The sequence below is a fragment of the Sebastes fasciatus genome, chromosome 11 (genome assembly GCF_043250625.1).
Source record: "Sebastes fasciatus isolate fSebFas1 chromosome 11, fSebFas1.pri, whole genome shotgun sequence".
NCBI classification, from domain to species: Eukaryota; Metazoa; Chordata; class Actinopteri; order Perciformes; family Sebastidae; genus Sebastes; species Sebastes fasciatus.
Genome location: NC_133805.1, coordinates 5733833 through 5760074, shown reverse-complemented (window position 1 = coordinate 5760074; position 26242 = coordinate 5733833). Strand labels below are relative to the sequence as shown.

Below are 26242 nucleotides of genomic sequence, written 5' to 3'. Positions count from 1 at the left end.
GAACCGTTGTATGAGGATACGTTGAACACATAATGACCAGCCTGGTGTATGCACATACTGTATGTGTGTGTGTGTATGTGTGTGTATGTGTGTGTATGTGTGTGTATGTGTGTGTATCAGTGGTTCACGCTTCCTCTTGTTTTGACAGCAGAGACGGGCCGGTAGTAAAGCCTCCTATCATCTAATCAGGACACACACACACGTACAATAATACTAGAGACACACAGACACAGGGAGGACGGAGGATGTTACACTCACATACACAAATACAGTAAGAATGAGCGGGGGGAGTAAAGGACACACCTACACAAAGCACACACGGAAGGTGTGAGATCAATAGTTTCTTTGTCCACCTTCAGTCTGCAGCTGATCTACAACCACATCACCCTTCCCTCTCTCTCTCTGCCTCTATTTCCATTCCTCTCTTCACACTTCTTCTTCCTTCTCTCCTGTAATGAAAGAGAAATATGGATCAGCTCAGATGCTCTATACAGCCGAGTCAAACGTCACAAAAGGGGATCTTTTATTGCTCCTGTGTTTCTGCATATTATCGTTAAATTTGTAGTTTTACAACTTTTCCACTTCAGACTGGAAAAAAGTTCAACAAAGCTGCTGAAGAGAAAACGTGTTCAAGCCACTCTTTAAAAGTTGATGACATTTCCATCTGCAGTGCCGTTTAAAAAAACACACTACATGACCAGTCATCAGTCAAATATATAGACCACTGAAGTGTGATATACATAAATAATGTTCCATTACCTTTTCAGACTCAGAGGAAAAGTACTGTAGTATTATGTATTGCCTCAAACTACAGTATATAAGCCCGGTTCCTATACATTAAGACCACTTAGTGGAAGTGTTTAGGGGTGTAACGATTCATCTACTACATCGATAGGTACTCATCAAGTTGTCCTTAACGGGGACGTACAGTATATCGATCTAAAATTGATTTATAAGGTAAATAATCTATTTACTATTGTATCGATATAAGGATTTGCACCTTGTATTTAAGGACGACAAACATTATATGGATGTATATTTTTTAGCACTTTTATTAGTAAAGAAATGTAAAATGTTACTCCAGTTCACTCTCCCTGTGTATGACGACATGCGTCAGCAGCGGCAATCTCAGAAAGACAACAACAAAACGAAACATGGCCGATGGCGAGGTAACGCCAGACAAGTGAGAGATTTTCAAATCACGTTTGAGGTCCAGCGTGTGGAAACATTCTTGCTTTTGCAAAAAAGGGAGATGTCCTTGATAAATCGCTCGCTGTTTGCAGAATATGCAAAGGCCAGATAAAATACAATGGCAACACGACTAGTCTTTCCACGCACCTACTGAGACGCCATGCACTTTTCATTTAACTTGAATAGAAGTTGATTTATTATATTTTTTTGTATCTTGAGAACTGAAGCAGCGGGTCCTGAAGTTGCTCTTTTTATTACTTTCAAATAAAAAGTGTATGTATTTGCCATTAATCGTTGTGTTTACTTGTTTATATCTATAATTAAGTTATCCCTGATCCCTTACAAGAAAAACTTTGAGGAATCCTAACCTGCACTTTCCAGTTTCCAGATATTGTTTTCACAGTCACACTGATTGAATTTTTGGCAAAACAAAGTTACTGTATCGATTTCAAATCATTGAATCGTATCGTAACGCTCTAGATGAGCCCAATATCGTCCTTGAATCGTATCGGAACCATGGAGAGTGATGCATATCGTATCGTTGTGCCTTCACAGAGCTGCTACTGTATGTCTGTAGACTCTGATAGACAAAGGCGGTTGCAAGACAGACTTTATTTCCACAACAACATCTGCTCTTTACAGCTGCTGACAGTCGGTTGTATTTTTATATTCACATATATGCAGGTGAGAGCAGATTCATGCAGGTAGCAGGTTGTCCTGGTTAGACTTTTACTAAACACTAACTCTTCTTTAATGCTAGTTTTCTCTCTGACCTCCACCCAGCTCCCTCTCCTCTCTGCTTCTCTACCTCCTCTCTCTCTCGTTCACAGGTCTCGTCTCCGGTGGGTTTGTGCTGGTGTGTCCAGATCAGTGTCCGTTTACACTAGAAACAATAGACCTCTGTTCTTTCTCCCCCTTTTTCCCGTGCCCTCCTCTTTCATCCCTCTGGCATTCTCGCCTCCCTTCACCACAGCACCCCACAGTCCTTCTCCCTCCTCTCAACACACTCTGTTTCCATCCGAGCACCCCGTTGATCTCATCTCTCTGTGCCTTGAATATGAATTACGTTGGAGTCGGCTCAGATATTCGCTGGTATCATAACAGGGTTATGAAAACTATGTAACTAAGCCTGCTCTTCATGAAGAACTCTAATTGTGTTGCTTTGTAAAAAATAACTTCTCCACTCTTCAATTCCACCTTCAGAGGGTAAAAATAGCTGTAGTCAGTGAAACCTGAATGATTCATTTAAAATAAAACCAGCACACTAAACCAGTGATTCTCAAATTTGAGGTCAGGGAGTCTGCGACATAATTTACTATAAATCATAAAATTGTGCTATATCATTAAAAAATGCATATCTACAGATGGGGACCATTTGTGCCACAATATGCCAACAAGCATACTGTGTCCATTACTACCCATGGATGTATTAAGAGAACTGGATACAGCGTTGGAGGCGAGGCCCCGTTCATTCCTATGAAAGTTGCTCAGTGGCGCGTGAAGCCAAAATGGCTCGACGTCCGAGTGTAAAAGTACCCGGATCTTCCAGCGATCTTTCGCATCCATTGGGCCCGGGAAGCAGGCGCAGTAACGTCCGCTCGGTCACTTGGCTCGGTCACGTGGCTCGGTCACGGGGTCACAACCGTCGCGCTTCATCACGGCTTGTTAACTCCGCCTTCCAGCCCTCGCTCCAGCCATTCACATGAACGGAGGAAGGAAAATAACTCTGGATTCAGCTATTAGAGCATTTAAAACTTTTATGACCTAATGATTGATAAGGACTCTTCAAGTGTTCATACTGGGAAGTTGATTCAACTAAAAAAAAAAAATTATACGCTGAGTTAAAGACGTCTCTTTCCCAATTTAAATCTATGGGAAAAAGTCTTTTTGGGCCCAATGGCATCACGACGGACACGGAAGTTGTAGTACCGCCGTTTGGTCGCTACAAAAATTGGGATCAATTTTGAAGTGAAGTCAGTTACAGCTACATCAGGGTCAAATTAGATAATTTACAGGAGGGAAGATACTGTGTTCCTCCAGTCCCTGACATTATGTTGCGTACCAAGGCTAACTGATAGTAATGTGAAAGCGTCAGACTGTGAGAAGAATAAGCTAAAAGAACATAGTATTACACGAAAATGTCTTTGCTGGCCGTTTGTTTTTCTACATCTTATAAAGCTGACATGTAGAATAACCACAAAGATTTAATGTCCCCAAAAGTTAAGAAACCCAGAAAGTTGAATTTGTCTTTTTTTACCCTCCTCATCCCCTCTGAGCTCCAAACGTTCTGTCCTGTCTTCCTGCCGCAGTGCAGATGAGCTAAATCTGGGATCCCTCCATACACTACGTAGTGTATATCCCAGATTAGTAACTGAACTGGGTTAGTTCTTCCAGGACTTGACACACTGTGGTTTCAGAGGACCCAAATACCTCAGGGACAGCGTGCCTGCTTCCATTAAAAGACTGTCCCCTGTTAGGAAATGTGCTGAACTAACTGAACATACAGAGAACAATGCTTTTTTTTATCCATTTACACATTTATTTAGTTCATTATCTTAAGGTGTTATTGTCATGTAGATGCTAAATTAAAGCTGCACAAATCAGTGTTTTATATTAACAATGGACCAAATGACTACATGCAAAGTGAAAGGTGTCAGTCATAATGACGAACCCACAACGTTATCACCCAACTCTGCTTTACAGAGCATTGTAGCATTTTTAGTTCATTGTTTTTGTTTTACGGCTGCAAATTTTGGGTCACTCTCACTGCTGTCATCGGCGTTGTTTCCAGCAGAAGAGCAGTTAGCGACTATCCTAATACAACGGTCCGTATGATATCTTCCGAAAAGTTATTTTTTGTGCGTTGAATGTCCAGCAACACGAGAGATCAGTGGGTCTGTTAGGCAACAAAACTACTTGGTTAGGTTGAGGAAAAGATGTTGGTTTGGGTTAAAATAAGTATGTTTGTTACATACCTTATGAACGTGGCGTTAAGTATGTAAGTTACATAACAAAAGTAAGTTAAAATAAGTCAACGTTGACATTTGGTTTCACACTGGACACGAACCGCGGCCTCCTGGGTGAAAGTCCTGTGTTTGTTTGACCCGTATCCACCCCAACCTCCTCCTTACATGGACTTTATCGCTCTTTATAATGGAACATGTTCATGGCCTCCGTCCTTCCCATTATGTAAGCAGCCGTGCAATGTATTCTGGTAGCGTGGCGGCGCGATTAGAGAGACAGGGGTCACGTTTGCCGCTCCTCATTTGCATAAAGTTGAGGGTTTACTAGGCTACTTATGTCAATCAGAGGCGTCCGACGCAACTCGCCGCCTCTGGAAACTCCCAAGAAACTTTTAAACTAACCGTTGTCGATCCAAAATAAAGACAGGTTCAGCAACTGCATGACTTATTTCTCGCATAAAATGTTTTCAGAAACATATTTCGGTGAAGTATTGGTTCCGGTTTGAACGCTGGGCGCAGCAGCCCACGAGGGAAAGCGTTCGTCCAATCAGGTGTCTAGTGGCAGCCCATCAAGCATCAAATGATGGGAAGCGAGGCGATCCTTCGTAATAAAAAACGCCCCTGTGGACACGTACCATAAGAGTTACTACGTCACCTGACTTCCTTAGAGGCTGTCCTGCACATCCTGGCTCACAATTATGTGGGTTATATACAGATTTTAGTGCATTACTTTGGTGCAAGTACAAAGAGTGAATGAGAACAGCACATTTAACATTTCACACATTAAAAAGGGTTAAGGGGTTTACTGTATAATGTAATGTGATGTGATGCTTCATTGATGCAGAACAGGGAGGATATGTGCCAGTAATAGGTTTGACTTCATACTCAAGACAATACTTTTTCATCAAAGTGGGCTGAAGCTTCCTCAGCTGATGTGCTGCATGTGAAAACAGGACAGAGCAGAACTCGTTGTAACACCGTTACCTTCTGTTCTCGGATCTGTAGGTCCCATCGTTTTTCTGAGTTGGCACTGGAAGGTGAGAGTCACTGGAAGGCGGCACGAACCGTCCGGTCGCTGAGCGGCTGGGTGGGACGGAAGTTGTCCCCCAACATGCCATCATTCCCTTCTAGTAGCTCCGCCCCTTTGTAATGGGACCGCAGCCTCCGATACTCCTCGATCTGCAGAGGAGGAAAGATTTCATTTTAGAGGCCGAACAAGGTCACGGCTCCATATCTCATGGCTCCACACATAACAGGTTGGACCAATAAGGTCCAAGGTCAGTACTGATGTCCCTGGACTGAAGTGGCTGATGACCAATATTCACTATCTTTAGTTTGCATGACAAAAGGATCCCAAAAAAATTAGAAAGTGTCCGAAACTTGTACAGTTCTTTTATACAGTCTGGTTCCTACATAACCAGTCTGTTCTCACTCACAATACGTCAAATACGGAAGCTTGGTCAGTGGCCCTACGTGTCAAACCATGACGCTCTACGTGGTCGTAGTTATGGTGGGAGTAAAGGAGGTCAATTGCCGTACTATTAAGAGCAATAAAGTTTGCTTTAGGAGGAGGTGAGGTGTCAAATACTCAAATACTTAAGGTTAGGCATTGACCTCTAATAGTTAAGATTAGGCATTGACCTTGAATAGTTATGGTTAAGATAGGTCGTCGGGCAGCGAGAGGGTTAGTGGTTTTTGCACGTTTTTACAACTTTTCACAATTTGCAAGTTAACTTCTAGACGCGACAGCACAAAACTAACGCCAGAGGTGTACGTAGAGCGTCATAGTTTGTAGCGTATCCACTGACCAAGCTGCCGTATTTGACGAGTTGGGACTAAGAACGTTTTGACATAACAAGACAACATGGCTGCTTAAAACACACCACTTTTGCCCTTTGGCTTTCTAAAGATACACAGGATCATTCAAGTACTCTGTGTGACTTCAAATATTTGCTCTACACTTCCTCGGGCTGTTAGACGCTCAGGTGAAAAAGCTTTCAGTGCTGAGTAAAAGGGAAAGAATTAGAAGACTGGGACCCATGTGGAGTCCTTAATGGCAGAGAAAGACCCTATAATAATATAATGATAGAGTGGGAATAAAATACGATAATCTGAAAACAGCTGCCACTTCATTGCTGGGTAAACTCCAATATTCTTAGGTATTATTTCTGGTAATTTCAGTTCTTAACGAGCACAATATTTGCCTTAATAAAGCCTGACAGAGGTGACCAAACAGCCTGTATTTACCCAGCAGCACTGCAAGAAACAGCATCTCTTGTTGTTTTCTTGCTCAGACCAAAATGTTAAGATCAGAACTGTGACAGAAAGGATCCACAATATGAGACTTCCTGTTCTTGTGTAAACCACCGCAGATACGATCACTTCTATACGCATCTACTGTATAGTGGCTGGCCAAAGCAAACATGACAACAGCTCCTGTGCTGTCGTGCTGTTGGCTTACAGAAGGAGGATTTATAGCCCACTGTCAAAGGGCAAAACTTGTAGGCATAGAAACACTGGAATACCTGCATGCACACATGCACTGTGCACACACACACACACACACTCTTTTAGCAGTCAGTAATAGCCGGATGTTGGAGGTGTATGGTCTAAGTAAGCAGGACCTGCTGTTTTAAACAGGATACAGAGAATAGACTCCAGCAGTGCTAAAAAATAAGTCAAATATTGTGGGGCAGCTAAACTGAAATATTCATAACAATTGTGCTTTTTGCGATAAAAGCAACAAATTTGGCACAGATGTAGGTTTGTATGTTATGAAAAGATATAGATATCGGGGCGCTGCGAATTTGGCCCCTGACGACCGTGGCAGCCATTTTTCAAAATGGCTGCCAAATAGGCGCTTAAGATTCCTGAATGTTGCAGATAACTGATTTTATGAGTCTTGAAATTTACAAGGTGAGTTCAAGCTGATCAGATCAGATGTTTTCAAGGGTACTTTTTAAAGAAACATTTGAAAACCAAATAAGAGGAGCATAGTCACGTCTTCGGGGTCAAGCTTCACCCCCTTTGCCTTCATGATAGAATGACAACCGGCAAAAGAAATCGCTGCCACGGCCCTCAAGGGCCAAATTTGCAGCGCCCCGATATCTATATCTTTTCATAACATACAAACCTACATGTGTGCCAAATGTGTTGCTTTTATCAATTGTGCATTTTCAAAATGGCCACCAAATAGGCGCATAATATTCCAAAATCTTGCAGAAAACTGATTGTAAGAGTCTCGATGATTTCCAAGCTGTGTTCAAGCTGATTAGATCAGATGTCAGACAGATTTGTATTACCTCTTTATTAAATTTAGAGGTCACAATGTTCGGGAGCCACTGTTCTAATCTACATAGACATATCATCATGTCAACGGTTTTAATGTCTAATCTAACATCTAACATCCTCTTGGCTCTGGAACATTTACAACGATGGGCCTACTGATTAATGTGTCCTGGTGCAAAATGTTGTGTAATGTTATAAAGTCATCCATGGACATATAGCCTGAGGCAGGAGGACAGCCAGAGGTCATTCTTTCTGTTGGCATTTCAAAGGGTCAGCATGCCACAGGGCAGAAAGGATGAAAGACTGAAATAAATGTCAGAGGATTTACCATCATCATCATCCTTTACAACAACCTGCTTGAAGAGAGCCATGGGTCAAGCCAAGGCTGAATTAAAGCCAATGTGACAGGCTCATTGATTGGGTGTAATGGCTTCTTGTACTGCGTTGAATGCCAGAGAGCCTCAGGTTAGTGGTCCTGTGTTGTATGAAAGCCATAAAAGGGCCTGACTGATCAGATGTATATCTTGGACTGGGATGTAGAAAAAGAAAGAACAGAGGTCAAACCAGGACAATAACCCATCAGGTAGCCAAAATAACCTGGCCCAGCTTTCGGCTGATACTCGTCACGCCAGAAGAAATAGAAGTCCGGTTTGCAAGGCTGAAAGTTGGGATGAATGACGCCCCAGAATCGGGCTAAATACACTGGCCCGATTCCGTCTGTCAACACTGTGTTTTACCTGTAACTGTGAGATGGTGAGAGGGTAGCGGTAGAGGATCCAGGTCACATTTTCACTACACGGTGGTGTGGTCAGAGATCCTTCATACACCCAGTAGTCTCTCAGTAAAGGGTCTGAGGGCAGATTAAACATTCAATGTAAAATGCATTAATTATGTCAGCGAAAGCAGCTTTTATTCTCTGACTCTCTCAATTTTTGGAAATGGATTAGTTTATTAGCACCGATGAAATGGGAAATAAAAAGGTGGGCAGATTATAGGCGCTTCCCTCAGTAATAATAAGAGAGCAGCACAATGTACAGAATTTATCAAAGGTCCAGAAATGCATCATTTTGTTATGTTATCCTTTGGGATTCGTGCGGTTGGGGTAACACTTTTCTTGAAATTAGCCACCATCCCTCAAAATATCTACGCACGTCCCTGACTAGGGATGAGCTCCGCTAGCTGGTTCCATTTTAAATCTGGTTCCAAGTTGGTGAAATACTCTGCTAAATTCTCAATCCTATGATTGAGAGATTGCCTCCTCACGGCCCTCAACATGGCGACGGCTGAGTTGGCGTCTAGCAGCTAACGGTGGCAACAGCACAAACAGTGCTGACAGAGCTAACTGTGTTTACCTGGACGGGGGGGACTGAAGGGTCGATGCTACGCTTCCGCGACGATGCCATGGGTTGGGACGGTGTTATCAGTGTTAACCACCGTATGAGAGCAGTGCAGAATAGTGACGATTTGCCAGCCAGTGGGGCATGCTCACAAAGGGAGGGAGACTTCATTCTCTGCTCAGGTAGACATTACTCCACTATATCTTTACATAGTAAAAAAGTTGTTTGCTGCTATATTAACAACAAATCCCTCATCAAATCTTTTATCCATGTTCTCTCTTGGATCGTCTCTTTTGCTTCCAGGCATCTGCTAAGTAAAAAATAACTGGTGACGCATACAAACAGGTGCTAACTCAGCGACAAAGCTGTTAACAAGACTGACTGACTGACTGACTGACTGACTGACTGACTGCCTTCAATGTTCTAAAGTCTGGATACACTCCACGAGTCAACCAAACAAATGCCAAATGCAATATTTGCGGGAGGGTTCTCACGACAAAGCAGGGAACGACAAGTCCCTGCTTAAATATTTATCTACCGTGCATCATTGGTGGCATTTTTGATAACTTCATAGAACGAGTGCTTTGCCTCAGCCTACCGTCAGTGTTACACCTTGTTTTATGATACGTACAGTACGTGAGATTCTGTGACCTGTAGCTGCAGTGCAACAATTTTGCCTTCAGGTTACGTCAAGTGCAGAAAAAAACAGCAATTCATTCAGTTCATATTTGATTTAATTTGAATGATAAAATATAATAGAATATAATTTCCACTGTGTTGTTTTTACTTTTACTTTTACAGCTTCTGCAGCTGTAACCTAAATCTCAAACTATGGTGTTTTTTCACCAGGCTTCATATATTCATCATGCATTTGAAATCAAATAGGTTTCTGCTCACCAGGTAACAGAGTGTTGGGGTTGAAGCAGGGAATTATCTTGCTCTTCCCCTGATGGAAATACAGCAACACAACAGAAACGATTGCATTAATGTATCATGTAGTGTAACAGTGTGATTATTCATCTAACATCTGACATTCACCGTTATCTTATGTAATACACTGCCATCTAATCTGTCTGATCTTATTCTCACCTTGTACTGCAGGTCCTGTAGAACTTCAGTGATGGCCTTCAGACCCAGATGCTCTTTACCAATCTGATAAAAACACATTTTTAGTTTCAGTGGGCGGTAAGTTGGTGGCCATAGGACTTATCAATGTATCTACTAAAGACAATGTCATCAGTGACAGACTTAAAGACGTCAACAACATTTTAAGAAGATCTTAAGTTTGTATTCGCAGAATCCGTACAGGAAGTAAACAGGAAGTAGAAACTAGGAGCTGTCAAAACAGGACGTGTGAGGTGTTAAGACTGTGGCCTGCAGGAGACCAGGGAAACCAGAAGGAGACGCCTACAGATGGTGTCTTTTCACCGGGCCGGTGTGACTCAGATCTGATGTCATTCTCTGAGGTTTGATGGCGTAAAAGCTCCCCACATTTGTTATAAGATTTTTCCTGGCAGGGGAAGTAATGACCATTACCAGGGAAGGCATGAAGTAGATGAATCAGGGGATTTCATAGAAATGTAGTAGAAGGTGCTTTCCAACTACCTATATTATTATTATTACACAGGATGGTTCAATCTAATCTGGAATGAACCTGTTCACAGCACAGCACTTACCGTACAATCCCAGGAAGGAAAAACACTTTAAGGTCTCTGACATGGGGAAAAAGTCAATGTTTTTCAAACTGAGGGCCGTGGAGGGGAATGTGCAGATAGGAGTACTTTCAAAGATTTCAAAATACTTTTACAAAAAGATGTCAAGGACATAATATGGGTAGTTCTGCTCCAAAATATTACACTCAGTTGCAGTTGTGTTGACATTGATATAAAATTGGGCGGACAATTGGAATAATGGTAACACTTTATAATAACCATCATTTATAAATGGTTAGTTAATATTTATTTTACCTTTAACAAACAATGAGTAAGTAGTAGCTGTGTGCTTTGTTAATTGCTAAGGTGCGGTAGCTTTATTTGGTGGCTCAGACAGCATTCTAGTCAGCTTAAAATGTTCTTAGTTAGTTGTTTTTGGCTAGTATGACAGGTTTAGGCTACATTATATACATTTACTGTGTATTGGTAACCGTTACCTGTTACAGTATCGAAAGGAAAAAATATAGGACCCAATTTGTGCAATATTCAAGCTCCAGGCAATAGAAACGCTAAAGCAAAAGCTAATGATTTTTGTCCTAAAAGCCAGCTCATATTGTCAAATGTGAATATTGCACCAATTTTGATCTCTGTTAAATTTTGCAGTGCGGACTTATGAGGAAAACCATCCCCCCTAACCCCTTATCTGGCCACGATGCCGGCCTACTGGTTCTTGATGTGGATGTTTACCTGCACAAACAGAGCGATGGTGAGGACTCCGTTCTTCTTCCCAAGAGCGTCCTCCAAAGTGTTGAACAGAGTGCTGTTCCAGTGAATCAGGTGGAGCTACAGACGGACGGACAGACAGAGAGACAGACGGACGGACAGACAGAGAGACAACACATCACGACCTGTATTTGAGAGGCCATTGTTGTGGACAGGTGTATGGAACAGAAGTAAGAGAGGAACCATCAGCTGTGGGTGACTGAGGACTTTCTATATGGGCTCTTATGTCAAGTTAATATCAACGTGGAGAAACTGGTGCAAAACTTCTACCCTAAAACACGCAAATATCAGACCAGACCACCGATCTGTACTGAAAGCTGCAATGGTACTTACGGTAATATAGAAACAGTGGGAAATGAATATATAAAATCTCAGTATCTCTGAGCTGTCAACTTTTATATCAGTCGTTTTAGCTCAGACTTTCCATTGAACATTAATTCATTTAGTGGTTTGCAATAGAGGTCAAAAGCTATCTTGAAGTATAGTAATTGAAATACTATAATTGAAAGACCTATAACAATATTAATTTTTTGAGCAAATTCAAACCAGTTTTAAAGAAGAAGGTGGTCGCTAATTTATATTTTGGTCAACAAATCCCATAAAAAGACTTCGACCACTAGTCCATCACTCAATACTTTCCTGCTTCTCCTGCCTGTCTGTGGCACTCGGCTTCAAATCACTCCAAAATGTGTTCCTACTGAAGATATAATTCTTTACAATGGTTCACAAATATATCATAATAATAAAAAAAACTTCTAAAACAGCTGGTCACTGTAGTTTTTATTAAACAAGTCCTCCAGACTGTTTGTCATTTTCTTCCAAAAACTGTCACAAATGGCCTTTATTATTCATATGACTGTTTTCTGATCTGCCTCCTCTATGGTTGAGGTTTGGTTAGATTTAGACAACTAAAACTAGGTCACGTTTAGAGAAAGATCAGAGTCATTGCCCACCGGGAATCCCGGTATGCCAGATGGCCGGTACACCGCTGCATACAGTCATAAAGTCAGCAAACTGACTTAGAGCTGACTTTGGAGCTTAGTAATTTATCCTTCCCGACTGTGCTGATTATTCTTCCAAAGTTAAGAAGTCCACCTCTAAGGGTTAAGAACTGTAGGGGTGACATGTTAAGCTAAGTTATACCGTTTTCTCTAAAAGTCTATTTAAGTAGTGACCATGAATGAAGCAATGAAGAATGAAGCAATAAAGAGAAGCATCAGGTATCATCAAACTGAGTGAGCTGGTGTGGAACTTTTGGCATTTCCAAGGTTTCAGTTTGGACCTTAAATCTCAGCTAAATGCCAGAGGTTAGTGTCAGGAGAAGCAGTCTGAGAGGCGGCACCTGAGCTCAAAATGTTGACCTTTAAAGAACATCATTTTGGGAAATACACTTGTTCACTATCTTTCCTATCAACAGCTCTAACAACAGCCGGGGGCAGTGACCTCCTGGAGTCTTGTCGTCACTGTGTCGTTGCCAGGTTTGGCACCAATGTGCCTATACTAAACTCAGACTGTGTCTGGCTGTTCGCTGCACAGGACTGTGGTTCATCAAGAAATAGTTACGTAAACCACATAATGTAATTAAAACATTTCTATTTGTGTATTAAACAAAGCTCTGTACACTGTTTTAATTAGTGAACTTCAGAGGTATTTTGGAGAGAGCAGGCTAGCTCTTTCCCCCTGCTCCCAGTGTTTATGCTAAGCTAGGCTAATTGCCTCCCAGCTCCATACTTACTGCACCGACATGAGAGTGGTAATGACCAGATATGTGGGCTTTTCTTTTGGGCGTGCATCTCTACTCGACTAGTTGGTTTGTGTACAACGCACAGACGTGACCGTAAACAGACAAGAGGCCGTGGCTTCGTCTGAAATCGCATACAATGCACTACATACCCAATATGTGTACTCTCGTTCAACATACTTTTGTGTGAATAAACAGTAGTATGTATTGTTTCAGACGCAATGATCTCACGTCGTCACTTCCTGAGAGCCCCCTTGCCGGTTGGACACGTGAAACCATGGTAACCCGTACCAATGTCATGTGACCGTGAAAACGACGGTTGGTGAGAATCAAAGTCTGAATTAATTTGAAATACATATTACGCCTAGCAGAGTCAAATCGATATGGAAATTGAACTGTTATTGACGTGACAGAGCTTTCCGTCAATGTCTGTTGTCGTCACTAATGCATTGCATTGTGGGATATTTATGCTGGCGTATTGTCCAGCATTGCATACTGTAATATTTCAGCCTGTGAAATACAGTTGTATCTTTCAGCCTTCAGCTTTAGATGTTGTTACTTGTTAGAGAAGATTAACTGGTTTGGTGTTCAAGGACTCAACAAGCTACGTTGTTATCTGAAGGACAAATGCCAGCATGCTACAAGTAAAAACATATGAGCACTGTATTTCTTTAGTATTTTAGGGTCTGTTGGTCTTTTTTGAGTGCGTTAGGCCTATTCCATGTGTGTGTGTGTGTGTGTGTGTGTGTGTGTGTGTGTGTGTGTGTGTGTGTGTGTGTGTGTTCACTACCTCCATAGGGAAAGCCTTGAAGTTGACGGTGTGCTCTGATCCTCTCTGGTTCTCTTTGCCCCAGTGGAATCGAACCTCATGAAGCTCATACTCATGATCGCTAGGCAACGGACCTCCGGTAACCACTGACAACGGCACAGGAAACCCAGGGCATTGTGGGCAAGCACAGACAGGAAGTAGAAAAACAGATCAAAGAGGTCAGTACCAAATCCGCACATCCTGCGCATGTTCAACTCTCAGAGACAGAGATGAGGAGGGAAGCAGATAGCTCACTCGTGTTTCTCATCACTTCTTTAACCAATGAGAGTACCTGATTTGGACTTGAGAAGGATGCGGACGGTGTGTCCGTCGTTGATGACCTCACAGTCTCTACACACCACGTAGTTTGGTGATAAGCCGACGTCCAGGAGGGACGGGTCGTACTGAGCCTCCCTGGAGTTTAAGTTAATGGGAGACTGGTACTCGCCGTTGGCTGCTGGGAAATGGAGTCCCCATTCTACACCTGTGAGTGAAAACACACACGTTACATGTACCACACACATCTCGGTTTCAAAGTGAAAGTATTATCAGAAAAGTGTCTTTAAAGTATAGAAGTAAAGTAGTAGAAATGCCACCTGGGAGTGTAGTGCATCTAATGATATATTATATATATATATATACTAGTAAACCAGCGGCAACCTCCAGGCCACTTGAGGCTGGCTCCCATAACGACCAATCCCCATAGACCCCCATGCTGAGTGGATGGATTGGTCTGACAAACCAGCCAGTTCTCATTTCCAAGGCGTCAAATACCGAGGCTTTGTCTCATCAGCGTTTGATACCGACGCACGAGGCACCCTTGAGCGTCGGTATGAGAAGCACCAGCACACTTGCCAACCCTCCCGATTTTCCTGGGAGACTCCCGTTTTTCATCGCCCTCTCCCGGTTTCCTCCTGGGGTCACAATTCTCCCGTATTTCTCCGGAATTATGAGAAATTTTCACACTTTTTTAGCCTGTTTCTGGAACTGAACAGTGTGTATAATCCCTAATGTTTCCACCCAGATGACAATAGAGCTACACCAACTGTCGTTTCCCGGTGGAAGAGAGCAGTCTACCATGGTCTGTGTTCACCACACAGCGCATTTTGAGCTCATGTTTAAACTGCGCTCGCCACAGCGTGCAAACTTAGGCCGTGGCAGCGTTAAAAATAACAGGTTTCAGAGCGCAGTGGTGGCGTTGTCACGTTGTGTCTGAAAGTACCTTCAGTGAGTGAGAGAAAGAGAGAGAAATGGAGAGAACTAAGAGAAAGAAATACTCAAGCAGGAGCAAAAATAAATAAAAACAAATTAGTTTATGCCAAAGCTTAACATGCCAAGTTCACACCAGTGGGACAAATTATTCAGTTTCCTTTCCTGGGAGTTAACGAGTTTAATATAAAAATGCTGTTGCAGTGTACTTATTATTTTGATATTTTCACTCTTTTAAAGTCCCCAGAATGAAGGAAACAAAGTCTCTGAAACTCAGACCCAGACCCCCTGATATGGCTTTGAAATCCTCCCTTTTTTTAAGGTCTCAAGGTTGGCAAGTGTACGCACCAGGCTATCTATAATGTAAACCCATCTGCACCAATATTAAACGCTCAGGGAAAGTGCACCGGAAGTGTGGTGACGTAGTTTAAGGAGTGAAAGAGACACACCGGCCGGACGGGAGGGGAGGGGAGGTGGATGGGTCCCACAAGCACAAACCTTTCATCCAGAACATTCAGTGTCATCTTCACTGTACAAACGTAGTAATCGTGATGTTATTTTCCTAAATCTAACTAAGTGGGTTTATTGCCTGAACCTAAGCAAGTGTTTTTGTTTAATTTAAGAACATCTTGAACAAACACGGGACTCTCACCCAGGAGACTGCTGTCCTCTCCGATGTACTAAAAGTCAGCGTTTGCCTATTTCAGTGTTAAATGTTTAACATTAAGTACATAACTTAAGTTACGTAACAAACCTACTTATTTTAAGCCAAACCATGATCTCTTATTAAACCTAACCAAGTACTTTTGTTGTGTTTAAAACTGCAACCATAATCAATATAACATGGTAGAGAGTGCAGGAACAGAGTAGAGAAAGTGACACCAAAGGTACACACTGGTCTAGATTCACTTCAGCTTTTCTGCTGCACCACAATGACTCTTAACAGCACAATGAGAACATTGTTAGATGTGTGGAGCCCAATGTGTTTTTAAAAGGAGGAAGAGAACACATTTGGTGAGTATCGTGTTCAAGAAAGCCCAGTGCACCCAAGAAAATGAACTCAACTCACTCACAGTAGGTCTTTTCTATACTGCGACCACAGCAGAGACGGATACACTGCAGACAGGCTGACTACTCTCTCCAAAGCGGAGAGGGCTGAGGGGGACCCGTCACATTCCCTCTTTCCTCAGCAACTAAAGCCTTGACAACAGTTTACTAAAGGCGCTGAGGGGTTGCACTGCAGCTACAGTACACATAAAAGGCCTGTGCAAAATGCTGTGTGTGTGCTTCTAGGGCTATAGAGATGAGTTTTGGTTTGGATCGCACTAGATCATTGCTAAATCATCTATGATATAACTGACTATCTGGTTGACTGACTGATCAGTCGGTTAATGTGTTTGCCAACAATAGTAACTTCATCACAGCTGCATTTAGCAAATTAATTCACAGCTAGAATCCAGGTTATAATGTCTATTCTACAAGCTTTTGGTTCTTCATGTATTCGTGCATCTACAAGTCTTTGCCACCTCATTGGATCTCATGTCTTCTAGGCCTTTTCCTTTATTTTTTTCATATTGGCAAGAGATTGCCAAAATGATGAATATCTCTTTAAACTACTTTTGGCTGTTAGCAAGAAAACTATCACCCTGAAATGGGCTGCAAGAAAAAGCATCCAGCAAAGGACGACTGACCTGCAACTGTCAATTAAATAAACTGTGTGGAGACATATGGTGCCTTCAAATGGGGTCGTGTTTACCGTGTTTACGAGTTGGGCCGATATGAACGCCCCCTCATGTCATATTCACGACCTCAGAAGTGGAAGGTTTCGGAACTTTCCGAGTTCACGACTTAAGATAATTTATTGTAATTTTAGCCTTATATTGTTTTTTCTTCGTAATTTTATAATATGTTTGAGGAAAATGTTGATATTCCCAACGACCTCGTCTTTCACCCTTCTGTCATTATACCTTTGCATTTACTGCATTATGTTACCCGCTTGCTAGCTTGCTAAATTGTTAGCCTCTGTGGCTTCTAAACGCCGACAGTAACGTTAATATTGCCGTTGCTTAGCAGCGGTGTTCTCACGACTTAACCACTTGAACGCCAAGCATATTGTGTACACGACTTCCCATGTTGTAAACAGGAGCTCACAAGTTTCATTTGAAGGCACCAATAGACTGTATATAAAGATGGACGACATGACAGCTCCCAAAAGGTGAAGCCAAAACATCTCCATCGCCCCCTGGTGGCTGGCTGCAGTATAGGTCATAAAGCCCGCCTCCTCCATGTTAGCGGACTGGACATGGGCCAAACTAAATAGTCAAAGTCAAATCCCAAAGATGGTTTCTGTCATTTTTAGGTAGTTCTTATCACACTGATGTGTGTTCAAGTGTTCATTTTACTGATAAGTTTGTTTTTTAATTAGTTATTTGACGCTATAAAAAGGGGAGTGAGACGTCATGATTGACAGTCTCTCGCTGACAAACTGCAGCCGTGCTTTAATACCTCGATACCGCAGCTCCACCGCCCCGATCACTACCGCGCAGACGGTGGGAGGAATTGGAGACACGTCGTCCATCTTTATCCTATGACTACAATCCTAGTCTCCTAAAAAATTATGTTCCGATACAACTAAACTGCATTGTCCATTACGTTACAAGGTGCAATCCAACGGTTTCCGGCAGAGAACGATGGCCTCAGACTCTTCAGTTTATGATCTCACATTGTAAACCTTCTACAAAGTCAGTTCTTCCAGTAGAATCCAGTCTAATTAAGACATTAGAAACTTATAATATCAAGTGTCCTGCAGAAAGCCTTTAATCTCCCATGCACAAAACGGTTACCTGCACGATAGCATGTAAAGAGTGACCAATTCAAATCATTTTAAAAGTTTAAATATTCTATCTATGTTTATGGAACATCCAATAACTTTCTTTAGGACTAAAGGTTTCCACAGGACACGGCTGGTATTTGCAAGCTATACGTTAGTGTCTAACTCATGCCTACAAAGCGTTACGTATCGTTCAGTATACTCACAGGAAGAATTTCACAGTTCAATATCACAGTGCTTCCCTCGATGCTCAGTAAAGGCAGCAGTAGAAAGAAGACAGAATTAACCAACACAAACTGAATTACTTTTACTTCAGTAAAAGATCCAAGTACTTCCTCCACCACTGCGTGTGATTATCCTTAAGTTTGTCTTGATTTTAGCAACACCTTTGTGGACATGGTATCATTCTTTCTGATGTTTTGCACTCAATGCTCTCTCCCTTCTGTATGTATTCTAAACAAACTAATGCAACTGCTGTGATGTAAAGTGCATCAGTATTCCTGTACAGCGAATGAGGAACACCCTCATAACTGTGTAAAACCGCACATTTAAGAGCTTTCATTCATAAGAAGTTATATGTATTAGAGCAGGGGTCTCCAACAAGTAGCTCGCTACCTGAGTGTCAGAGTGGCTCACTAAAGGTTGAAAGAATTTGGACATAAATTTGATAACACAAAGTCACATTGTAAACCGGTTTAAATTTCTATCCAATCAAATTCACAGACATTGCGCCCCCTTCTGACACAAAATGATTATTTGCCAATCGGCCAACAATTAAACAAGTTGCGCTGCTTTCAAATTTCATGACATCAGCGACGCAGTAAACCAGCAAGCGTACACCAGAATTGACAATGACCGCAGAAAGAAATAGCCAGGCCAATAAAAAGCAGAAAATATATTATTTTAATGGGTAATGACAAATGTGTGTGTCTCATTTGCAATGCGAGCTTGTCAGTCGGTAAAAGATGTAACGTCAAGTTCACCAAAGTCCACAGCAATTTTTTATGGGACTTTCCGTCTGGTAGCAGTCTACGAACAGAGAAGGTAAAGGAGCTGAAAACAACGCTTAACAACGCTGTTTACCAAACCGACGAAGAAGGCCAACGCTGCAGCAGAGGCTTCCTTTAGTGGCGCACATCCTAACGAAACACAAAAAGCCCTTCACCTACGGCGGGATTGTAACAGAAGCGATGACTGCGGTGGCTGCAATGTTATTAAAGGACCATTAAAGCAAGACAGAAATGATGTCCGCTATTGGCAATGTACAACTTGGTGCCGCAATCTATGTGTAGCTCTCGGAGGAAAAAAAGGTTGGAGACACCTGTATTAGAGTAACCTTCAAGAGAGAGGGGAGCAAAACAGACAATTATTTATTTGTACTCATTTTTACGTCTTGTTTTAACACACATTTTTACAGCTTTAATATGTGTCACCTGCAAAATAGAATTGTACATTGCCACTAGCGGACATCATTTCTGTCTTGCTTTAATGGTCCTTTAATAACATTGCAGCCACCGCAGTCATCGCTTCTGTTCTGTTCTGTTCAGCTCCTTTACCTCCTCTCTTCGTAGACTGCTACCAGACGGAAAGTCCCATAAAAAAGTGCTGTGGACTTTGGTGAACTTGACGTTACATCTTTTACCGATTGACGCACTCGCACCGCAAATGAGACACACACATTTGTCATCACTCATTAAAATAGTATATTTCTGCTTTTTATTGGCCTGGCTATTTTTTTCTACGGTCATCGTCAATTCTGGTGTACGCTTGCTGGTCTACTGCGTCGCTGATGTCATGATATTTGAAAGCAGCGCAACTTTTTTAATTGTCGGCCGATTGGCAAATAATCATTTTGTGTCAGAAGGGGGCGCAATGTCTGTGAATTTGATTGGATAGAAATTTGAAACCGGTTTACAATGTGACTTTGTGTTATCAAATCTGTGGCTCAGAAGGTAGAGCAGGTCGTCCACCAATCGGAAGGTCGGTGGTTCGATCCCTCGACTCCTCCAGTTCACATGTCGAAGTGTCCTTGAGCAAGACACTTCAGTACATCAGTGTGTGAATGTAGTGTAAAGCACTTTGAGTGGTCAGAAGACTAGAAAAGTGCAATATAGATGCATTTACCATGTAAAGTGCATAAAGTTTTGGGGTCAGACCCCTTTTCAACATTTCCCAGCATCCCTCCACACACTGATGAAGACCAGCCTACCTTCCTCGTAGCCCCAGTCCAGCTCATCTTTCCCAGGGTTATAATCCGAGTCCTCGTTCACGCTGTCGGCCATGCTGCTTGGCAGTCTGCTCACTGTGGGTACAAACCAGTCCGTCCTCCCAGTACACACTCCCAGTCACACTGGTTTTGTCCCTTCACTTGGACACAAAGTGAAGTCTCTCTGCAGTCTTGCTGGATGGATTCCCAGCTGAGCAACAACTCCCTCAACCTTTCACTTTCTTCTTTTTATTTAGTTTCTTCTTTCCTTTCCTCTTTTTATTCTTTCTTATCGTTTTATGTGCTCCCTCCTTCACTTGTCTTCTTACAGCTACTAACTGATGTGTGGAGCTCTCTGTGTTTCTCTTTATTCTGCTGCTCCTCCTCTTTCTCTCTCTCTCTCTCTCTCTGTCTTACTTCCTTTCTCTCTCTCTCTCTTTTACTCTGCAGACTGCAGGTGTGCTCGCTCGCCCGGGTTTTCTTCCAAATAATTACACATCAGTATTTCCTTCTCATCAGCCCTCCCTCTATATGCTCTGAGTGTTTTTATTACCAGGATTTCACACGATGCAACTGTAATAATTCACAATAAATGACATCACAGGCGTTAACTGTGATTTTTCACAATATAATACAGTATTCATGATGTTATAGTGAAATTAATGGCTATTACAGCCGTGATTACTGCAAGCTATACTGTGAATTCATCAGGAGAGGTTTCTCTATATGCTCCAATAAATGTGTAAAATGGATCATATTTTTGTGTTTATTTGAATTTAACCTATTTTTCAATTTTTAAGTTATTGATGGGTTAACAGATAAAACTGTTTTTCAGTATTTTACAGTGTTTTTAAAGTGTAAATTTACTGCACGGTGCAGGCTATTAATGCAACTAGTAGCCAGTAATTTACTGTCAGTCAAATATTTTACAGTTTACAATGTAATTCTACAGCAGCCTACTGCTAAATCACAGTAATCTAAACGTTTACTGTGAAGTTACTGTTAAATACAGTAATTATACAGCAGTATACTGCAAAATTGTGGTATTCTGATAGCTATTTACTGTGAAGTTAGTGTTAAATACAGTAATTCTACAGCAAAATATTGCTAATCAAAGTAATCTAAACATTTACTGTGAAATTACAGTTAAATACAGTGATTCTACAGCAGCATACTGCTAAATCACAGTAATATACTGGCAGAACTACTGTGAGGTCACAGCATACAGCTGTTATTTAACCAATACCTTACTGTAAAAATGATACAGTACCTTAACTGTGAAAGTAATGCAACTAGTAGCCAGTAATTTAGTGAATTTTCTGTCAACCTCTGTGCTGTTTTGGGTACCCTGGTGGTATTGTGTGTGTGAATGTGTGTGAATGTGTGTTTTGGAATGCTGGCAGGAAGGTCATGCTGGTGCTGGTGTTTCTGTTGGAGGCCACAGTCCCACCCTTGGGTGAAGGAAACAGCAGCGTTTGAGAAAACAGGGCCAGGGCGGAGAGAGAATGAGAGGCTAAACTGTTCTCCAACCTTGATGACTTCAAGATGGACACTCTGACACACTGGATACTAAAACATATTAAACACACCCACACACTTCTCATGGAGCTCAGACTCTAATGCTTTTCAAAGGGGGACTGTATGCGGAAACTGTTCTTGAATTCCCACCAGGTTGAATTTAAAAAGATGTCTAGACAAGATGGATTTATTATTTGTACAAAAATGTGTGTAAAAAGTCAAGTGGGATAAATAGATCATGTTCCCTTTTTGTTCTTCATTTCTTTCTTTCCTAATCCTCCAGGCTGCTGATGTTAATTGCCCTATATTCCTTATCAGGAAGTTGTCCTCGTAGCCGTCTAAATGTAGCCGAGCTCCCCTGTTTCCACACCGAGGAACTAAAAGCAGAACCTGGACTGCAGTTCATACGTATACAGACAAATAGGCATGTGTCGCCTAAAACTGGGCATGCACTGTACGAGTTTTAGAAATGTTGTTGTGTACTTCCTCCTCCTACTGTACGAGTAGATCATTTGCGATGTAATGCCAAAGCTCACGATTTATGTGCTCACACTGTACGTGTAAAATAGAAAGAAAAACACGGCCCATCTGCTCCATTTTTAAGTTTTTTTAAAATGTATTTTACATTTATTTTTAAATGTATTTATTCATTATTAAATTGTATGTATTTTTTATTTATTTTTTTAATTACTTCTGCATGATTTTCCCTTTGTATTTCCCTGCTATTTATTGTACCAAACTTATTTATTTCTGTATTCTTTTCTTTGATCTGCATTTGTGAGGCTGAATTAGACAAATCAGGTGGGTATCCTAATAAAATCAAAGTCATAAAGCTAACAAATCTTTTTAATTGCTTTTTTTTTTCATCTGTGAGAACAGATGAAAAAAAAGAATTTTGGCAGGTAAATTTTGTTTTAAATGTTTGTTGTTGTAATACTAATTTCGACCACAAGAGGCTGAAGCGCACCACTACCGCGTGTTCTAAATAAGACTAAAAAATGTGTGTTTTCTTCCAGGTGAGTTTTAATTTGCATAACTTGCTAACACAATATATCTACCTTGTGTTTAGAGTGCATAGAGAAATTAAAACTCCTACCTGAATTTTTTTAAAGGAATATCCTGGCAAAACATTGGAGAGAAAACAATTTGGATCGGACTTAGAAAATGGATCGCCAGTGTTTTTTTTTTTCTCACTTGCTTCTCAGAGCCTCCGTAGCTGAGGGACCCTGACACACACACACACACACACACACACACACAGTATGTCTAAGGTTTTATATTTTAGTGCATATTTCTATTAACATTCATATTTCCCGTTTCACTGCTTTGCATGTCTTCTATTATATGCTTTTGTTTTGCATGTTTTAATTGGTACACTGACAATGCTGCATGGTGGTGTTCTGTATCATAATATTTGCTAACAATAATAATGTCTTTTTATGGTTGCTCTTAATGCTTATTGATGATTTCAATAACTTTTCTAATATTCTTCTTTTTTTTTTCTAGGATGACAGTAACATCTGTCCAGGGACTACAGAAGAAAAATAGCCTTTTGACAAACTCAGGCAAAGTTTATTAATATGCGCTGTCTCCGTTAGACAAACCCCAAAATATAAATAAAAATTTCAGCTGCAGGAGTACTTTAAGTATTGCTGATTTCTTGACTGTTCAAACTGTTGCACATTGACATAAACTACCCCTTTTGTTGTGGTTATGAAGTTGTTGTTTTTTTACTTTGAGCTACCTATAATGCAATCACTTAACGCTGTATACTTGCTGCCATCAAGTGGCTGTTTCATCTAACTACAATAGTGATATGGATCAACATCATATTGGCTTCATAGAAGCAGTCAACAACAGATGTATTTTTGAAACATGAACATTACTGGAGCAGATTTGTTCTCTGCAAAACTGCCAATTCCTGACTTTTACCAGTAGCAGTAGGGTTTTGTTGTTGGTGTTGTTGTTGTTGTTGTTGTTTTGCAACCATTAGATCTCCATCTCTGAGTGTATTTTATACGATCCATCCATCCATTCATTATTTTTGGCCAATCATAGGTCATTTCAGAGAGAGAACGTCCCTATTGGCTGTTCATTCAACAGAGGCATGTATTTGGTATGTTATTGCACATTTTGTTAATGTATATAGTATGTTATTGCACATTTTGCTAATGTATTTAGTATATTAATGCATACTTTGCTAATGTATATAGTATATTATTGCACACTTTGCTAGTATATATAGTATCTTGAACACTTTGCTAGTGTATATAGTATGTTATTTTACACTTTGCTAGTGTATATAGTATTTTATTTTACACTTTGCTAGTGTATATAGTATTTTATTTTACACTTTGCTAGTGTATATAGTGGGTTATTCTATGTTTATAATTTAGATTTTTTTAATGTTAGTTGTAGTAGTCGGGTATATTTATAGTGTATTCCAATATTCTTTATATTTTGTATTCTATGGATATATTTCTTTAGTGTTGACAGGTACATGTTATGTACTGTTCCTGTGCATTGATTGGATAACCTGCTGCTGTAACACAATAAATTCCTATCTATCTATCTATCCATCCATCCATCCATCTAAAGAGCGCAGTAAGCAAACGCATCATAACATATTTTCCGAGTGGACCGTGAACACATCATCATCCTGTAGCGTGGCGGAGGGCGGAGGGCGGAGCGTTGTGACGTAGAGCGTGTGACGTAGAGCCGAGGCTCTGGCTGTTTATTGTTCCTTCAACGCCGACAGAGAAAGAAAAACAGAGAAACAGACTAACACGCTGTCAGACACCTTCTATATCACCTTTACCTTCATTCACTCGGTTCACGGTTTAACGAAGGCGTAACAGCTGACTGCACAAACCAAGGGGCCATGGCGTACGCGTACCTCTTCAAATACATCATCATCGGAGACACGGGTAAGCTGCGGCTAGTTACACTAGCACCGTTAGCATCGAGCTAACAGCTAGCATTCAGCTAACAGTTAGCATCGAGCCAGCACAGTTAACTCAGAGCTAGCTGTTAGCATTGAGCCATCTCTGTTAGCTAGCTCAGTGCTAACTCAATGCTAACTAACAGAGCTAATTCAATACTAACAGCTAGCTCTGTTAGCATTGAGCTAGCTCTCCTAGTTAGCATTGAGCTAGCTCTCCTAGTTAGCATTGAGCTAGCTCTCCTAGTTAGCATTGAGCTAGCTCTGTTAGCATTGAGCTAGCTCTGTTAGCATTGAGCTAGCTCTGTTAGCATTGAGCTAGCTGTGTATTTCCGCAGTGTTGGACGGTCCAGTGACGTGGTATAAAAGCCCAGACTGAAGGGGTGGGATGACAGCTCCACATTATACAACATTAACATATTTATATACTATTGAAACACCCTGACAGTGACAGGACGTTTACACACAGTAACACTAACACATGGTGATCCTATAGGAGCTTTAGAGGAGCAGTTGTTGACACAGTTCGGCCTGTTTGCGTCGAGGGTGGGGGTGTTAGCCACAGCTAGCTAGCTAGGTTCCACTAAATATTAAGCAAACAGCTGTGAAGGCAGCACATAAAGGTGCATTAGAGCTTCTTACAAGGACAATATAGTCATAATAACTATTTCTTGTTGTTGTGGATGCGTCATCTAATAACACATTAGCTTAGCTTCTTGTCACAGAAGGCCAACACGTCAAGCTAAAGCCTCTAATATTCCCTGAAATGGCGTAGATCACTTATTATTATTTCTGATGTTAAACGTTAGCTGGTGTTCCTGGTGATGTGACAGCAGATGTGTTTGTAATACTGTTGTTCTATAACGATATAGCACTATTGTTAAAAATAAAATAAAAAACAGAGGGGTTAACATTAGTCATCTCAAGTAGGGTGAGAAATATATTATTCAATATAGGAAGCCAAATTAAAGACTAGACAAGAAACATATACAGTGAAACAGCTGTTTCCAGTGAAGAAAGCAACAACTGTTTTTTTTTTCATGCAATTGTTTACATTGATAGTCTAGAAGTTCAAACTAAGAAGGTGATTATTGTGAAACATATTGGAGAAAGATTCATAAGGTGCATATGTGTTAATTTATTTTAGATGATCAGTGTGGTGGGCTGGAGGTTTACTAAACAGTGTTATTGCTAAACATGTTTTGCTGCCATATAATGATGTAGCACTATTGTTAAAAACTAAATAAAACAGATGGGGTTAACAGCAGTCAACTCAAGTAGGGTGAGAAATATATTATTCAATATAGGAAGCCCAATTAAAGACTAGACAAGAAACATATACAGTGAAACAGGTGTTTCCAGTGAAGAAAGCATCAATTATGTGGGTTTTTTTCATGCACTTGTTTACATTGATAGTCTAGAAGTTCAAACTAAGAAAGCTGGAAGCAATTGAAACATATTGGAGAAAGATTAATGTATCATTAAATAACACATTAACATAGCTTCTTGTCACAGAAGGCCAACACGTCAAGCTAAAGCCTCTAATATTCCCTAAAATGTCGTAGATCACTTATTATTATTTCTGAGCAAAATGTTAGCTGGTTGTCCTGGTGAGCAGGTAGCTTTGCAGTGGGACAGCAGCAGGTGTATTTGTAATACTGTTGTATTATAATGATGTAGCACTATTGTTAAAAATAAAAAAAACAGATGGGGTTAACAGCAGTCATGTCAAGTAGGGTGAGAAATATATTGGGATTATTCAATATAGGAAGCCC

General features: G+C 41.0%; 2 protein-coding genes across 3 annotated transcripts in view; one reads left to right on the top strand and one right to left on the bottom strand.

The window, feature by feature from the left end:
• Positions 1-310: 310 nt before the first annotated feature.
• ca8 (carbonic anhydrase VIII) lies at positions 311-20224 on the bottom strand. 2 transcript variants are annotated; one of them, XM_074650176.1, is made up of 9 exons: positions 20012-20224; positions 14056-14247; positions 13746-13870; positions 11179-11274; positions 9869-9931; positions 9677-9725; positions 8180-8292; positions 5139-5333; positions 311-449 (listed from the first exon to the last, which is right to left on the bottom strand). In XM_074650176.1, exons 1-8 carry the CDS (start codon positions 20082-20084, stop codon positions 5199-5201), a joined length of 846 nt encoding a protein of 281 aa, XP_074506277.1. In that variant the 5' UTR covers positions 20085-20224; the 3' UTR covers positions 311-449; positions 5139-5198. The 2 variants fall into 2 exon arrangements, with proteins under 2 accessions (XP_074506277.1, XP_074506278.1); XM_074650177.1 differs by having other exon boundaries at positions 14056-14241.
• Positions 20225-24206: 3982 nt separating this feature from the next.
• rab2a (RAB2A, member RAS oncogene family) overlaps positions 24207-26242 on the top strand; it is a 31366-nt gene continuing 29330 nt past the window's right edge. Inside the window, exon 1 of the mRNA XM_074650170.1 lies at positions 24207-24453. Within this exon, the coding sequence (XP_074506271.1) occupies positions 24408-24453 (46 nt within the window). The 5' untranslated portion in view covers positions 24207-24407. The remainder of the gene's footprint in view (positions 24454-26242) is intronic.

Coding starts and splice junctions, on each gene's coding strand:
- ca8 (XM_074650176.1), bottom strand. CDS start 20,084: ATGGCCGACAGCGTGAACGAGGACTCGGATTATAACCCTGGGAAAGAT. Junction 13,871..14,055: donor CCTTCTCAAGTCCAAATCAG/GTACTCTCATTG, acceptor TGCCGTTGTCAG/TGGTTACCGGAGGTCCGTTG. Junction 8,293..9,676: donor CCCCAACACTCTGTTACCTG/GTGAGCAGAAAC, acceptor ATCTGCCCTCAG/ACCCTTTACTGAGAGACTAC.